Source organism: Mauremys mutica, chromosome 3, assembly GCF_020497125.1.
Source record: "Mauremys mutica isolate MM-2020 ecotype Southern chromosome 3, ASM2049712v1, whole genome shotgun sequence".
Lineage (NCBI taxonomy): Eukaryota > Metazoa > Chordata > Testudines > Geoemydidae > Mauremys > Mauremys mutica.
Genome location: NC_059074.1, coordinates 141,876,415 through 141,893,229, shown reverse-complemented (window position 1 = coordinate 141,893,229; position 16,815 = coordinate 141,876,415). Strand labels below are relative to the sequence as shown.

Below are 16,815 nucleotides of genomic sequence, written 5' to 3'. Positions count from 1 at the left end.
AGACACATCTACAATGGAGCACCCATAGGGACGCACATCTTGAAAAACCATCGTTACTGCACAAGGTGAGTAATTTCTTCCAGTGATTGTATTGCCAAATTCTCTTACAGATAGTAAGAATACAGCAACTAACTTAATTTTTGATGCTTCAATTTACAGGAACGTTCCAACTTTACATTTCCTGATGTATTAAATCACCATTAGCCCTTCTGTAGCAAAAATATCTGAAAACCAGGTCATCCTTAATCTTGTCTTAATAAATTATGAATTTAGAATATCTATTAAAATAGAACTTTTTGGATTATTTTTAAACATGACCAACTGAGATGCTGTGCTCCCTTTTTAGTTCACTTGTGTAAATGTTCCAAATTCAGTTTTCATACTTTTTGTCATATAGTGTTTTTCCTGCGCCTTACCAGATAAATTGGTTGGATTTTCTTCAATTGGTAAATGGGTTTTCATGACAAATTGGAATTATCGCACGGTTTTTACACTATCAAAATCCATGCCCTCTTCAATTGCAGAGGGAAATGGAATGCCGATTGCTTGATGATTGATGGACTGCTTTCCCAGTTTGGAGATCAAGTTGAGAAATTGTGGCGAAGAGATGAAGGAGGAACTGGGAAATATCCCCCTGCTAGCTTGCATGTAAGTAGGACTTCTTAAAAAGGCAAAAAATATTGACTTTACAAATTATTAGGTTAACTTTTCTTTTTTCATCACAGGCGCTGCTTGATCTTTATTTGTTACAAAATATTGAAGAAACTTACAAACATGCAATTGTATCCTTTTGACAATGTTGAGAGAGACTGAAGATATAACCACGCAATATATTCACATTTAAAAGAATGGTGTGTGTGAAAAGTTTATGCTACTGTGTTTATCATTAATTAACAGGAGAATTATCGTATTTTGGACAGAATGAGCATAAATTTAGGATTAAGTTGTAATGGAATAATTGTTTCCTTTCTTATACTTCAGATTTTTCATTTTAATGGCTTCATTAAAACAATGTGATTCTGTAGCAAATAAGTGAAGTTATTCTTAGGATGTGATGCCTGCACCAAAATGTATGAGAATTCTCTGTGCTCGAAAGCAGCAACAGTTACCTAACACTGTTTACAGCAGTACAAATTCTTGCTGAAATCAGCGATTCTCCAGCACAAGAAACAATGTTTGCCTCTGTTCTATTGAAAACGCAGGCACATGGAATATTATCCAGAAAAAGGAGAATGTGATGGAGAAAATGCTTGATTTTCAAACTGCTAAAATATATGGAACATTTACCTTTGCCAAACTTTGTGTGTTACTTAACCTAGGTAGGAGGGGACAGTTTGGATTTTAGACACAGCGACTCCACACCTCAGTTGTTTTAACCTGTTAACTAAATAATTATGCACTGATCAGAGGGAGAAGGTAGAAACTAGCAAAACACATGATGCACAGGTTCTTTACAACCCCAGTGAAATTTTTTTATTTATGGCATGGTGGGAAGGCTTTCTCATTCATATTTAATTTTTATTCTCTAATTCTGTTCTCTGAATTTACTGTTACAGTAGAACCTCAGTTACAAACACCTCGGAAATTGAGGTTGTTTGTAACTCTGAAATGTTTGTAACTCTGAACAAAATATTACGGTTGTTCCTTTAAAAGTTTACAGTTGAACATTGAATTAATATAGCTTTCAAACTTTACTATGCAGAAGAAAAATGCTGTTTTCCCTTTATTTTTTTTTTAGTAGTTTACGTTTAACATAGTACTGTACTGTATTTGCCTTTTTATTTTTTGGTTTTTGCTACTGATTGTGTACTCCTGGTTCCAAATGAGGTGTGTGGTTGACTGGTCAGTTTATAACGCTGGTGTTGGTAACTCTGAGTTTCTGCTGTATTTTAAAGTCCAGGAACTTGGTCACAGTATGGTTAAAACTTGTAACCGTGTCCCTGTTCGAAAGCATTGGTGTCTGAGGCATTAGCTAAATCATCAAGATATGGTTGAGTCCTATCTACAACATATTTGTGTGACTTGCTCCTTTACCTTGACTATTTTTCAAGTAACGGTGAGGCTATCCAGAATTCCATAGCAGTTTCTCTTAATAGAAGTACAGAATTATTTCCTTATGTGAAGTTAAGTAAAAGCAGCTTTTGTTCATCAGTTTTATCTCAAAGCAGGGGTCCTATATTTATTACAATTAGGAGTGCAAATCCCTGCTCCATCACAGTAACACTACCATTCCAGACTTGTGCAGTAGTCTTCTTTTACTAAAATGGGAAAATATTACAGCTTCTTTCAATACTTATAAAAACCTATATTTGGTTTATGTTAATTCAGAATGCAGGTTTGGGATTAAAACCTGGCTTCTTGGGTTACAGTGAGCTGAAAATTGCAAGACAACTATTTTCTGCTGTATAATACTTATTTTTGTTGTTACCTTCCCTAAATATATGTAAGAAACTTTCCTTCTTGAAAAGTTATTAGCCTTAATCAAGTACTTACTGTCAGACAATTTATTTGCTGCTAGATATCATGCATTCCTTTCCAAACAAAACAGAGACTTCATTTGACTCTTTCCCAACTGCCTTTGCTATCCCTTGGGGTCTGGTTAGACTTGTTCAAGGTTTTTGGCTTTTGGATCACAATGACTATGAGGTAAATCGTTTACTTAATACACATATAAAGATGCAACATTATGGTCTCAAGATGAACTTTGGGCATCTAATCACTAGTCAAGGGAGATAAAGGGCTAGAACTTTTAGTGTTTAAGTATTGTTAATGCATAAATTAAATGGAAACAAAGCAACAATAAATTATACTCTGAAGTCTGATTATATTCTAATTTAGTTTAAAATGGAATAGAACCCAGTTGTAGTCAACTTTATTTACACGTATTTGAATTTTCCTAGCTACCTGATTCATGAAAGCACTTGAGCAAATTTCCAAAGATGGTTTTATGCAGATTTAAATGTTTAAAATATAGCTGAGGACTCTGCACCAAGAAATGAGGCAAAACTCTGTAAAAGTAACTTTTAAACCCAATGCAGATTTAAATAGTGTTAGTTTTTAATACTTTAATTCCTAACCTGTGATATTATAGCTAATATAGTATGCTTTTCTATAATAATTTACATAGCAACTGCTAAGAAGTTAAAAGAGCAAATTTCCAAATCTGCCCTCAATGAGTAGTTTTAAAAGGATATTCTCACTGCTGCCTCCAGAGACTGAGACCAAATTGTCAAGAATTAAACAATCAGCTGAAAGCCAAATAGAAGTATTGAAATGACTAGTGAATAAAGTGCTTAGTACCATCAGTGAAATTTTGATAATTTCATTTGGTTGCAATCATATGTGCATAAAATTATGGGTGGTGTCACTAGCAGTTTAGATGACATACAGGGTTTTTTTTTAACCGGGGAACTTATAAGTTGCTCGTTTGAAACTGAAATCCTATTATGTGGTTAACTAAATCTGTCTTCTGTCCAATTACTTTATTAAATTATATTGAAGGACAAATATATGTTTCAAGTATAAACGTACTACTTCTAATGTTGTAAATGCACCTGAAATATGTTTATTTTCACTTGGGAAGTTTTAGATTTTTGTTGTTGGAAGAGGTGAGCATGTTGGTGTTTTAATAACTTTAATTTCTAACTTCTGCAGAGTTCATTGGCCCTTTTATTTCATCCAGCTACAATCAAAACAATGTCGTGGCAACATATGAAAATTATTCAAGCCTTGATGTGTCAAGGAGAGCACAGACGAGCCCTCAGATACATACAGATGATGAAGCCATCAATGTCAAGTAGCAGTGAAGTTGCACTTCACCTCACTGTTTTATTGTATAATAGGTAAAGAAATAGAAAATATATCCTGATTAATGGTTTATCCTGATTATGAAAACTATAACAAAAAACTAGACGACAGATTTTGGCGTTCATTGTGTATTTTATTCAATCTTTTAGTGTTTAGTTCTTTTTTAACACAAGTCATGCATCTCTTGCTTGATTAAAATTGTTGGTCGAAGTGTTAATCCTCCTCTGCATTTCAAAAATTAATTTCAGGTGTATGGTGGAGGCTTGGAGTCTACTGCAGCAGCACTCCACCAGGTTAAATGTAGAAGAGTTGTTAAAACACATGTATGAAATCTGTCAAGAGATGGGACTAATGGAAGATTTGTTGAAACTACCATTCACAGATACTGAACAAGTAAGGATGGGCAAGAATGAAATCTTAATCATTTGTTTGGAAAAAGGAGGCAGAACTCTAAACAATTTTGTTTCTCTTAGGAATGTTTAGAGAAGTTTTTGCAAACCAGTGCTGGTATCCAGAATCATGAGTTCCTTTTAGTCCACCATCTACAGCGTGCCAATTACATCCCTGCATTACAGTTGAATCAGTCACTGAAAGTTAATCTCATGGTAAGCTTCAAATTCTGCTAGGGTGAGGTAGATGTATTATGTATCATTTCACTGAATGTTAATTGGTAGCATGCTGTAAAAATACTTAGTGCATGCACTTTTAATATATACTGTATGTTTTAAAATGTTCTTTTATGCCATTCTTTTAAATAATTAGAATAAATTGCCCAACATGAAATTACAGCAAAATTTAACACTTAAAGTACTTTTCAGACACAAATTAATTCAGAAAGTAGTTTTAGATAAAATTGTTACAGAACAAACACATTCTGTATTTGAAGTAATCTGTAAAATTGAATTCTAAGGGATAGATCCTATTGTTTTTTATATATCCGCGCAAATGAAAAATTTCAGTAGATCTCAGTGCTACAAAAGTGTCCAAACTACATAGTTCTGCCATTAGGCTTCTGCACACAGTATCTTGGAGTTTTCGCTGTCGGGAAAGTTATCTGATCTCTGCTTCTGCCAAACTTGTTACATATTTGAACCCTTATCTGTACCCAGTATGGGAGGCTTATTGAGATTGATGGCTAATGTTCCCTTTTCTGATTGGCCAGTCCAGAGCTAACTGCCTCCTACGGAAAGCAGCATGCACTTGCATTGTAACTCTGATTTATATTAGGTTTAAAAAAATAAAACATGCATTATCTTAAACTGTAATTCTCAAACTGCTTAGCCAAAATGTATGACTAAGAAATGCAAGTTTTTGTGTGTATATTAAAATGCACACAAACACGCCAGGTAACTTGTATGTAATGTGCCTTTTGCTTCACTGAGAGTTGCCCTACTTTCCATGCATTATGAGCAATCATCGCACACTTCGAAGGAGGAAAAAAAAAAAGAAAATATATAGTCTGGATTGAAGGATGGAATTTGATCCTCTGTGTGTCTAATATGTATAAAAATCAGACACAAACTTAAATACCCACAGAATTTCTTAAGATGCTGCAAATATGTCAATTAATTGTATTTAACAAACATTTTGTTAAGAATTAGCTGATGTGCTTTTAATTGGTTGTTCATTAGAATGATCGTGATCCTCGTTTAAGAGAGAGATCAGTTGCCAGAAATTCTATATTAGACCAGTATGGAAAGATCCTTCCTAGAGTGCAAAGGAAGCTGGCTGTAGAGAGGGCCAAGCCTTACCACTTATCTTCTTCAATTCTGAGAGAAGGTGAGTTTTGTTTAAGAATCCATGAATGATTAATTTCTCTTGGTTAGTGTTCAGAGATTTGATTTTTTTTCTTCCCCTTTCATTTTTAGTTTCAAGACCCAAGCCATTGTCAACTGTGGCAAAACAAACTACTGCAGGGAATGTGCTTACAAGAGCAACTTTCATTAATAATGTCCTGTCTAAAATTGGAGAGGTCTGGGTGGGAAATGAACAGAAAAGTGATTTCTCACAATATAATAGGTAAGAACGCCTATGTTACTATGTGAAATTGCAGTTCAAACTACTAGGACACAAAGAAAAGGGACAATGTAGTGCGAGAAATGACTACTTTGTTACAAGACAGATTCAAGTTATGGAAATTAATGGTGTCTGAGTTGTCTTAGGAACTTGTGATATATGCACTGGCAAATTCTTGTATTGATAACTGTTTTGGAGTCCATTAACCCTCACTTCTTGTAGACAAAGGTGAAAATGACAGTTTCGGGGATTTAAAGTTGTGGGAAGTATAGTCTTTATCTTGCATATCTGACATCTGGCTTTCTCTTTCTAAATCCTCATCTGAAAACGTAGTTGTTTATTTGTGGTTATGTTAAAAGAAACTTAAGTTTGCAGAGTCAAACACTCAAAAGTTAGGAAATGCCAGTTTTAGGGTTCCCTGTGAACCTTAATTCAACTCCCTTGTGCATCTGCATTGTTGTTCTTTAATTACATGATGAAATACTATTTTTTCAAAGGACATCTGCCTCATTTCAGCCCAGGTAGTTAGTTTGGATATATTATAAGCAATTGGAAAGTGGGGTATTATAATCAGAAGTGTTGGGCAACTTTAACTAGAGGCAACCAGCTCCAGCTATAATAATCTTTAATCCAAATAACCCACTCACAGAAACTACAGGTAGAAGTCAATTATGTTCTTCTTTCATTTGCAGTCCTAGAACTGAAGAACCACCACCTATGGCACTGCCTTTCCCTGATACAGAATTACCTGATCCATTTGTTGGTACTCCAGTTACAAAGTCTTCACATAAAAGTTCCAGGTATAGTACATCTTCAGACTAAGTATTTAGAGTGGGTGTGGGGTATGCTGAATTGTTGAGCAGTTTCCATTCTCAGTGTAAGTACCTTCAGTTTTACCTAGGTGCTCTCTTGTAAGGAAGTGGATAATAGAAGGCTTGCCGCGCAGTAATGTCCCATGTAGACAAGCCCTTAGTTTGTTGTCTTCATAACTATTCTATTCCCTGGTTTTTAGCCTTTTCTATTCATAACATTTCTCATTTTTGTTATTTAGTTCTGTAATCTCTGGAAAAAAAACTTTAAATGTTTAAACCTCTGGGTTAAAATTTGCTTTGACACAGTGGTATAAATTTGGAGTGATTCTCAGTCAACAGCTTTGTACTGTATTTATGCCAGTGTTAATGGGAAGAGAATTTGTCCTCTTTATTTACAAAATACTGTGGATACACTAGTGGCAGGAGTGCTCTTTGTAGATAAACATTAAATTGTTAATATGATTCACAAACTTTATCAGTTTTTCCACAGTGGTCATGATTTAAAAAATGAATACAAAATGCAAAGGAACAATAAAATGACACTCTTAATAATAATGTAGAAAAGACAAAATTTATTTTTGAATTCTCAAGTAACTAGAATAAATATTTTTCATGTAGTACTAGGTCGTAAGCTCAGCTCAGTATCAATACTATAGGTTGGAATAGATCCAACCTCTTCTTTTAATCATCTGACTGCCAAAGAGCATCCTTTTCTCTGATTGTTAAGTTCATACCTTTATTTCCTCTTGCTCAGAACAGAATAAGATCTCTCTTTAATTTGCTTAGAGGCAGATTTGTCAGTCAGCTCTTCGAGATGCACTCAGATTTAAAGCATTGACGTATTCTTCAGATTGCCACATATGGGAAGAAGAGGACAGAGATTGGAGAAAGGGGGGCTGGTAGAGGGGAGAGGAAAGGGGAAAGATAAAGGGTGGGGCCAGAGTGGAGTTTGTCATGGATGTGAAGAGGGTGCAGATGAAGGAACTGGGCTTGTGAGAGTAGGAAGAGGAATAAGAAGATGAAAGAAGATAGAGAATGGAAGGTTTGGAGGGAAGGGGAGTAAAAGGAGAGACTCAGTACAGAGAAAGGATTGTCTTGTGCTTAAGGCTAGACTGGCATTCAGGAGAGCTGGGTTACATTCACTCAGTCTCTCTGTGCTTCAGTTCCCATTTGTAAAATGGGGGTAATATTTCTCTTGTCTTCAGTTTAGATTGTAAACTCTTTGGTGCAGAGACTGACTGCCTTTTCACAGTGGAGAGTCAATCTCAGTGGAGTCTTCTAGGTGCTAATGTAATGCAAACAATTAACAGTAATATAGGAGAAACTTCGAGAATGTTTTAGACAGGTAGTTATAGGATGTTGGGTAATGTGCACAGCTAAAAGTTGGGCAGTACAACTGCTGTAGCTAGATGATTGGAACCTTACCTGTTACCTTTTTAAAAAAATGTTTTCTAATCAGCCTAACGAATGTTCTGGATTTGTAATTCACATGAGTGGATATTTAATACTACATTGTTGCCTTTGGAGAAGTGGAATTTCCTCCTACAAACACTTTTCTCAGGAAGGATCATTTAATACATTCCCACACAGCTGCCTGCCAAAGTTGTGAGATTTTTTTTTCTAATTGATAAAGAAATAAAAGGGCAATGGAGGCAATATCTAGTTAGGCCTCATTGGTGTGTAGTTGCATGTTGCACACTATTAAGGCAGCTGTAATAATTCAGAATGTAGAGATGAAAATATTCTAATCAGGTCACATCTTGTAAACTGTCAGGTCAGCTTATAGGAAAGCAACTTTATTTTCTGTTTTCACAATTTAAATTTAAAGTAAGAACATAGAACAGCCATACTGGGTCAGACCAAAGGTCCATTTAGCCCAGTATCCTGTCTTCTGACAGTGGCCAAAGCCAGGTGCCCAGAGAGAATGAACACAACAGGTAATCTTTAAGTGATCCATCCCCAGTCGCTCATTCCCACTTCTGGCAAACAGAGGCTAAGGACATTGATGAACCCTATCCTCCGAGAATTTATCTCGTTCTTTTTTGAACCCTGTTATAGTCTTGGCCTTCACAACATCCTTTTGGTAAGGAGTTCCACGGGTTGACTGTGTGTTGTGTGGAAAAAACAAACAAACTTCCTTTTGTTTGTTTTATACCTGCTGCCTATTAATTTCATTTGGTGATCCCTAGTTCTTGTGTTATGAGGAGTAGTAAATAACACTTCCGGATTTACTTTCTCCACACCAGACATGATTTTATAGACCTCTGTCAAATCTTCCCCTTAGTCATCTCTTTTCTAAGATGAAAAGTCCCAGTCTTCTTATCCTCATACAGGAGCTGTTCTATATCCCTAATCATTTTTGTTGCTCTTTTCTGAATCTTTTCCAATTCCAATATATCTTTTTTGAGATGTGGTGACCACATCGGCATGCAGTATTCAAGATGTGGGCATACCATAGATTTATATAGCAGCAATATGACATTTTCTATCTTATTATCTATTCCTTTTTTAATAATTCCCAACATGGTTTGCTTTTTTGACTATCGCTGCACATTGAGTGGATGTTTTCAGAGAACTATCCATAATGACTCCAAGGTCTCTTTCTTGAGTGGTAACAGCTTATTTAGACCCCATTATTTTATATGTATGGTTGGGGTTATGTTTTTCAATGTGCATTACTTTGCATTTATCCACGTTGGATTTCATCTGCCATTTTGTTGCCCAGTCACCAAGTTTTGTGAGATCCTTTGGTAGCTCTTTGCAGTCAGCTTTTGACTTAACTATCTTGAGTAGTTTTGTATTGTCTGCAAATTTTGCCACCTCACAGTTTATTCCTTTTTCCAGATGATTTATGAATATATTGAATAGAACTGGTCCCAGTACAGACCCCTGCGGGACACCACTGCTTACCTCTCTCCATTCTGAAAACTGACCATTTATTCCTACCCTTTGTTTCCTATCTTTTAACCAGTTACCAATCCATGAGAGAACCTTTCCTCTTATCCCATGACTGCTTACTTTGCTTAAGAGCCTTTGGTGAGGGACCTTGTCAAAGGCTTTCTGAAAATCTAAGGACACTATATTCACTGAATCCCCCTTGTCCATATGCTTGTTGACCTCCCTCAAAGAATTCTAGTAGATTGAGGCCTGATTTCCCTTTACAAAAACCATATTGACTCAACAAATTATGTTCATCTATGTGTCTGACAATTTTGTTCTTTACTATAGTTTCAACCAGTTTGCCTTGAAATCAGGCTTACCGGCCTGTAGACCCTCTGGAGCCCTTTTTAAAAATTGGTGTCACATTAGCTATCCTCCAGTCATTTGGTACAGAAGCTGATTTAAATGATAGGTTACAAACCACAGCTAGTTCTGCACTTTCACATTTGAGTGCCTTCAGAACACTTGTGTGAATACCATCTGATCCTGATGACTTATTACTGTTTAGTTTATCAATTTGTTCCAAACCCTCCTCTAATGACACCTCAATCTGGGACAATTCCTCTGATTTGTCACCTAAAAAAAAATGGCTCAGGTTTGGGAATCTCCCTCACATCCTCAACCGTGAAGACCGATGCAAAGAATTAATTTAGTTTCTCCACAATGACTTTATTGTCCTTGAGTGCTCCTTTAGCATCTCGATGCTCCAGTGGCCCAACTGGTTGTTTAGCAGGCTTCCTGCTTCTGCTGTACTTTAAAAAAAAAAAAAAAAATCTTGCTATTACTTTTTGAGTCTTTGGCTAGCTGTTCTTCAAAAAAAAATTTTTGACCTTCCTAATTGTATTTTTACACTTCACTTGCCAGAGTTTATGCTCCTTTCTATTTCCTCGCTAGGATTTAACTTCCACTTTTTAAAGGATGCCTTTTTGTCTCTCACTGCTTCTTTTACATTGTTTAGCCACAGTGTCACTTTTTTGGTTCTCTTACTATTTTTTTTAAATTTGGAGTATACATTTGAAGTTGAGCCTCTATTATGGTGTCTTTAAAAAGTTTCGGTGCAGCTTGCAGGGATTTTACTTCTGGCAGTGTACCTTTTTAATTTCTGTTTAACTTCCTCATTGGTGTGTAGTCTCCTTTTCTGAAATTAAATGCTACAGTGTTGGGCTGCTATAGTGTTTTCCCCGCCACAGGGATGTTAAATTTAATTATATTATGATCACTATTACCAAGCGGTCCAGCTATATTCACCTCTTGGACCAGATCCTGTGCTCCACTTAAGACTAAATCAAGAATTGCTTCTCCTCTTCCCAGACTAGCTGCTCCAAAAAGCAGTCATTTAAGGTGTCAAGAAACTTTATTTCTGCATCCCGTCCTGAGGTGACATATGTACCCTGTCAATATGGGGATAGTTGAAATCTCTCATTATTATTGAGTTTTTTATTTGTATAGCATCTCTAATCTCCCTGAGCATTTCAGTCACTATCACCATCCTGGTCAGCTGGTGGATAATATGAAGCATGAAAATACTATACATAGAGATTCTATGGTACAGTTTGGTTCTTTTAAGATTTTTCTTTCATTTGATTCTACATTTTCTTTCACATATAGTGCCACTCTCCAACCAGAACGACCTGTTCTGTCCTTTTGATAAATTTTGTACCCTGGTATCACTGTGTCTCATTGATCATCCTCATTCCACCAAGTTTCTGTGATGGCTATTATATCAATATCCTCATTTAAATCTCGGCAGATTGCTGGATTTGGTGGTTCGTCCTGTTCCTCTATGTTCTCCCTCATTTGAGAGTAATTGGCAGACACCATGTAGAGCTTCTACTTCATGTACTATATCCAGCCCGTTACAGTCAAATTCACGGAGTGCCATATTGCACACGAACATTTCAAGAGCATCAGAGTTTAATTTGTTGGAGACTCCTCTTGTGGTTAAGGTATGTAGAATTGCTAAACTTAAAGTATTTTTAAATTTCTTTTATGGAAAAAACCACCCCACAATGCACAATGACAAGCATGTAGGTATTGAATTGTTGGATCACCCATATATGCATTTTATTTGTATGTGCCTAGTTTCATTAGAAGCAATATGTGGATAGCAGATTTAAGGAGAGGAGTATTACAAAATGATAAAATTATCTATTAACAGTTTATCTTTTACCAAATAGTTTTATAAAACAAATTTATTTTTATTGAAGTGCAGGCAAGAGTGCTGAAATGGGGAACGTCAACATGTCCAAATACTACTTATGCCAGCTATAGAATAACTAGCCCTCAGGGGAAGTTTATTTTAGCCCCTAGTAATTAGTTTGACATAAACTCCTAAGCATGATGGCTTATATCCCTTATATTTTCTTCTGCCGTCTACTGTAACTGTAGATGTTTTTATGCATATAAATGTCAGTCTGTTTGTGAACGTCATTAACCTCGTGGCCTCAACAATATCTTAGACAGTAAGTGCCATTGTTTTATTATTCGTACACACTTTTGTTTTGTTTACAGTTTGCTGCCATATTTAAATCTCTCTGTTGAATAATGAAAGTATGAAGGAATTTTTCATTTAGCTACTTGATGCCATTCGTTTTGTACTTCTTTGTCGTGACTATACTTGTCTTTGTTCTGAATTACATACTCAGTCTTAAAAAATCTCTTCATACAGATTACTTTCCATAATAATTTTCATGACCCATCTTTCAATGCCAGTTCGCGCAGCTACTGCAGCAGTGATGTTCCATGGAATTGACACTTTGCATGTAGTCTTCAGTTCAAATATCAAATTAAGATGTTTGTTCCTTTACATAGAGAGCTAAAGCTTTGGCCACATCTTCTGCTGCTTCTGGTTTCCCTGGAATTACTCTGCAGTCTATTTTGAGATCCAGTCTTCGCACCACACCCGTAGCAACTCCTTCTGCATCTCCAGGAAGATCAATTACTCCTCCTCTACGGGCAAAAGAACTCCGAATTTCATTCAGGGAAGAGAACGCAACTTCCAGATGGACAGCTGAGGTAAGTTGGACTACAGTTGGTGAAAGGGAAGAGATGGTGGAGAGTTTTAAAGCTTTGTAGATTGCAACCTGGTTTATGTTTTTAAAGCTTACAGTACATCACTGTAGATTGTTCAGTGTGTGTGTGTATAACGGCAAGTCAAAGAATAAGTGAAAACTAACTCAGGAATCAAAAACTATTGTAATGGTAATAGAATTTATGCAAACGGAGATCCAAGTATCCATAATGAAATAGCACAATGACCTTAACAGTCCTATCGCAAGTCTTTGAACAAGAAATACAAGGTGCTCTTCCATGTAAATTCTTTCAGGAAATTGCAATCTACATACCACTGAAAATATTTCAATAGTATAGGAAGAAAAGGGTTATACAACCATTGGCCAGCTGTTCTTTAATGGTAGAATTATGGAAATTTAATACTGTTACAACTTGGCCTAGTACACAAATGGACACGGTGTCTGGGTCCCACATCCTTTAAGCCAGCTGGGTCTGGGATAGAGTCTAATCACAGTTTCTGGCTCTGAGACCATTTGGCATACCCTTGGTCACATCTGACTCCTTTCTTCAGAATGTGGGATGCCACCATCTAGCTGTCCTAGACACCTTATGACACCTGCTGAGCCCCCCAGTCACTTATACATGCTCCACCAAGGCTTCTAGTGATCACTCAGCTTCTAGTTTAACACCTTTAGAGACAATATGGTGGAAAAGAAGGAACACAGGCTTAGCAAGAGGATTTCTTAACCACAGAAACTTTACTATTAAAGCACCCGAGAGTTAGATTTTTTTAAAGCAACTGAAGTCCTGAGAAGTACCCTACTCACATCTGATCTCACTCCTTCTGAGAGTCTTAGGTTGTAAACATTTCAGGCTGGGCAGACTCCCTCCTGCCTGCTCTCTCCTGCTAGTCCTTATGTTTGGCAATGGTCACACCACCTGCATAGAGCAGACCTTTGCTCTTAAGTAAGGTCTCTGTCTTTCTGCCATGTACCCTGCTGAGAATTTCCTCTCCCTTTCTCCCATGCTACTACCCCCATAGATAAACCATTGTTCCAGGGGAAGAGGGAGGTGAGCTAGCAGTTAAGACAAACAAAATTGTCGGCCTCAAATTGCAGTCTCGATGGTTTCTCAGTGATAGTTCTTCAAAAAGGTGTCAAGCATGTTTCGTGGGCAGGGAAGCTGTCTGGAATGCAATGCAATAGGCTTACCCCATGCGAGTTCAGATTTGGGTAGTCACACATTCTTGTCAACTGTTGGGAATGGACCACATCCACCCTGATTGAATTGGCCTCATTAGCACTGACCCCCCACTTGGTAAGGCAACTCCTGTCTTTTCATGTGCTGTATTTTTATATCTGCCTATTGTATATTTCACTCCATGCATCTGATGAAGTGGGTGTTAGCCCATGAAAGCTTATGCCCAAATAAATTTGTTGGTCTCTAAGGTGCCACAAGGACTCCTCGTTGTTAGTGCTAAAATCTTCACTCACAGTACAACAGAGGGTTCATAGTTTAATACAGATATTCCAAACAATATTCTCCATGAGTTCTTGGAAAATAATATGCCAATTTTGGCTTATTTGCAACTAAAGTCTAATATCCTATCCCATGTAGGAAGCCCAAGTTTCAGGAGACCATTAAAACGAGGATAGAAATACTAATTACAAGAAAGGCCACCTCAAAGGGCCTGATCTCTGCATGGTGTGTAATATATTGTTACTGATGGATCTAGAAGAGAAGACTGTGGGGGAAAATGGGGAAAGGATTTAAAAGCAGATCTGACTTTGAAACAAGTGTGTGGAGGAAGGCTAAAGCCTCATTTATGAATGCTTTATCAATGGTATCTCATTCTATTTAAGCTGAAGAAAATATAAACAAAAGAGACTCTCAAATTCTGGAGAGGATGTGAAGAAATAGGGACCTTTCTGCATATGTGGTGGAATGCTCTGAAATGATATTTTGGAGAAAAATAATAAATAGAACTTTCAGGATAACTAAATTATGCTACCAACCCACAGAACCCACACTGGCTCTATTAAGTTACTATCCAAAGGAGGTTATTGATTTGAGGAAGGATCCACTGATGATACAATTCCTCCTAGCAGCCAGATGAACACAATTGTTGCTAGCAACCAAATGTGCAGCAGTGGCATGGAGAATTGAAGTACACTTCTATCCCGATATAAGACGAATTCGGATATAACTTAGTAAAGCAGTGCTCCGGGGGCGGGCGGGGCTGCGCACTCCAGCAGATCAAAGCAAGTTCGATATAACGCGGTTTCACCTATAACGTGGTAAGATTTTTTGGCTCCCGAGGACAGCGTTATATCAGGGTAGAGGTGTATATGAAATCATTTCAGTGGAAAAAAGAGACAGTCTTTTATCCGTATCCAGTAGATTTTATAGTATATGGCTACCGTTTTTGGAATTTGAACAGAATATACAGATAACAGGTTAACAAAGCACAAATGGTCTTTTAAAGGTAACAAATACAAGTCATGAATAAGATTTATTAATACTTGTATGGAGAGTTCATGTATGTTAATTTATTTTTAAATCTCAATAGTGGAGTATGGTCACTTTAATCTACTTGTTCCAGACTGTAAGAGTAATGAACACCAAACCTTTTTATAATCTCTATAAAATGGATATAAATTAAAGTGACATTGTCAAGTAGACTAGGGCCAACCTTAATGTGTAAGGGAAGTTCCCTCTTTTTGAAAACTTGAAAACAGTAGCAGGTTGGAATATGAGAACCAGAAAGTGAGACAATAAACAGAAAATAAACTGACCACAGTTTCAAAGCTGACTGAAATCAGTAAGTAAATACTCTAGTGAAAAGTCAATTCAATTTTTAAACTCTGGTTTTAAAAGCTAAGATGGTATTAGTAACATGGTTAAGAAATAGCTTTAATTGTCAGTATCTTACTATGTCTAAATACCATAAAGAAGGTTCATATGTCTTTATTCCTTGGAAAAATTTGGGTTTCATTAATGACTAATTTGTTTGTTTTTTTGTTTTAAATAAAGATGCTGGTAGATGATAAAACAAAACACCTTGTAGCGTCATCTGAACATAACCTTGGAGTTCAAATGGAGGACACTTGGTCTAAGGACAGAGATAAAATTCCTCCTTTTACTTTGACCTGTCCTGAGGAGGATCATGCAGAAATGAATGAGTCCTCAGAAGGTATAGCAGGAGATGTCCTGGAGAAAATGGAAGTCAGCAAAGAAACTAGTAATTTTTCTGCCAGGTCAGACCAAACTACCTTGGAATATCATGATGCAAGATCACCAGACGACCTTGAAGACGATGTTATCTTCATAACTTCTAAACCAGCAAATTCTTCCACCAAAGATGTTGCTATCATACAGGAAGAGATTGAGGAAGAAGGCAGTGAGGTAGTCAAAAGTGAGCCTTTGCAGTTTGAACAACAGACTTCTTCAGAGCTGGAGAAACAAACTGGTATGTGTTGTCATGTGGTCACTTAAGTAATCTAATTAAATGACCATTTGGGTGCCTTTTGAAAGGTTAAATGATAATTATAGTGTACAGTAGCTAATATTGATATAGTGTCCACAAGTGTGCTAGACCTCCATAGTTGAAAAGGTCCCTCCACTATAAGCCTCTATTTTGAGGCATCCTTAACTTTCTCATGTGTTGCAGTTTGAGCTGACATTCCTTGTGCTTAGTCTCAGCCAAGAGGCAACAATTTCTTATTTTTGAAAGCTGATATTTCTAGTTTACATGTGGGTGGTTTTTTGTTTGTTTGTTTGAGGGTGGGGGAGGGGGGGGTTGAGTATGAAAGACTTTTCATCAGCTACATTTTTACCCATTCTTTGATGCTTAGGATTAAATAGCTGCTTCAGATTTGTCAGAGGCTTAGTCCTCATTGAGAAGGCCTTTGATCTGTTTGAAAATGTTGATAAGTTAAACATATTTGAAAACATTATACTGGGACTGTATAGTAATCTTTTCTGTCTATTGAATTGTATCCAAGATATGCTATTTCTGATAGACATATGCAAGTGTCCATCTGTGTGTGGCATGGAATCTTAAAATTGTTGTGTTCACACCAGTGGGTTATGCAGTCAGGTATTAATGCATGTAGAGTATTTGAATTGAAAGGTTCTGCAGGGTCTTGGGGGCTGGTTTGTTGTCATAAACACAAGTGAGGCACCTCAATGTGAGCAGCAGAAGTTCCCAACTACAGTCTCCACTTAT

The 16,815-nt window shown here is 36.7% G+C and overlaps 1 protein-coding gene across 1 annotated transcript in view; it reads left to right on the top strand.

Annotated features, from left to right (window-relative positions):
• The window catches only part of AHCTF1 (AT-hook containing transcription factor 1), an 80,640-nt gene that overhangs the window by 48,009 nt on the left and 15,816 nt on the right, over positions 1 to 16,815 (top strand). The window contains exons 18-29 of the mRNA XM_045010556.1: positions 525 to 648; positions 726 to 782; positions 2,500 to 2,646; positions 3,655 to 3,842; positions 4,056 to 4,200; positions 4,281 to 4,412; positions 5,439 to 5,586; positions 5,676 to 5,826; positions 6,516 to 6,623; positions 11,326 to 11,521; positions 12,387 to 12,590; positions 15,621 to 16,056. Coding sequence (XP_044866491.1) covers positions 525 to 648; positions 726 to 782; positions 2,500 to 2,646; positions 3,655 to 3,842; positions 4,056 to 4,200; positions 4,281 to 4,412; positions 5,439 to 5,586; positions 5,676 to 5,826; positions 6,516 to 6,623; positions 11,326 to 11,521; positions 12,387 to 12,590; positions 15,621 to 16,056 — 2,036 coding nt within the window. The remainder of the gene's footprint in view (positions 1 to 524; positions 649 to 725; positions 783 to 2,499; positions 2,647 to 3,654; positions 3,843 to 4,055; positions 4,201 to 4,280; positions 4,413 to 5,438; positions 5,587 to 5,675; positions 5,827 to 6,515; positions 6,624 to 11,325; positions 11,522 to 12,386; positions 12,591 to 15,620; positions 16,057 to 16,815) is intronic.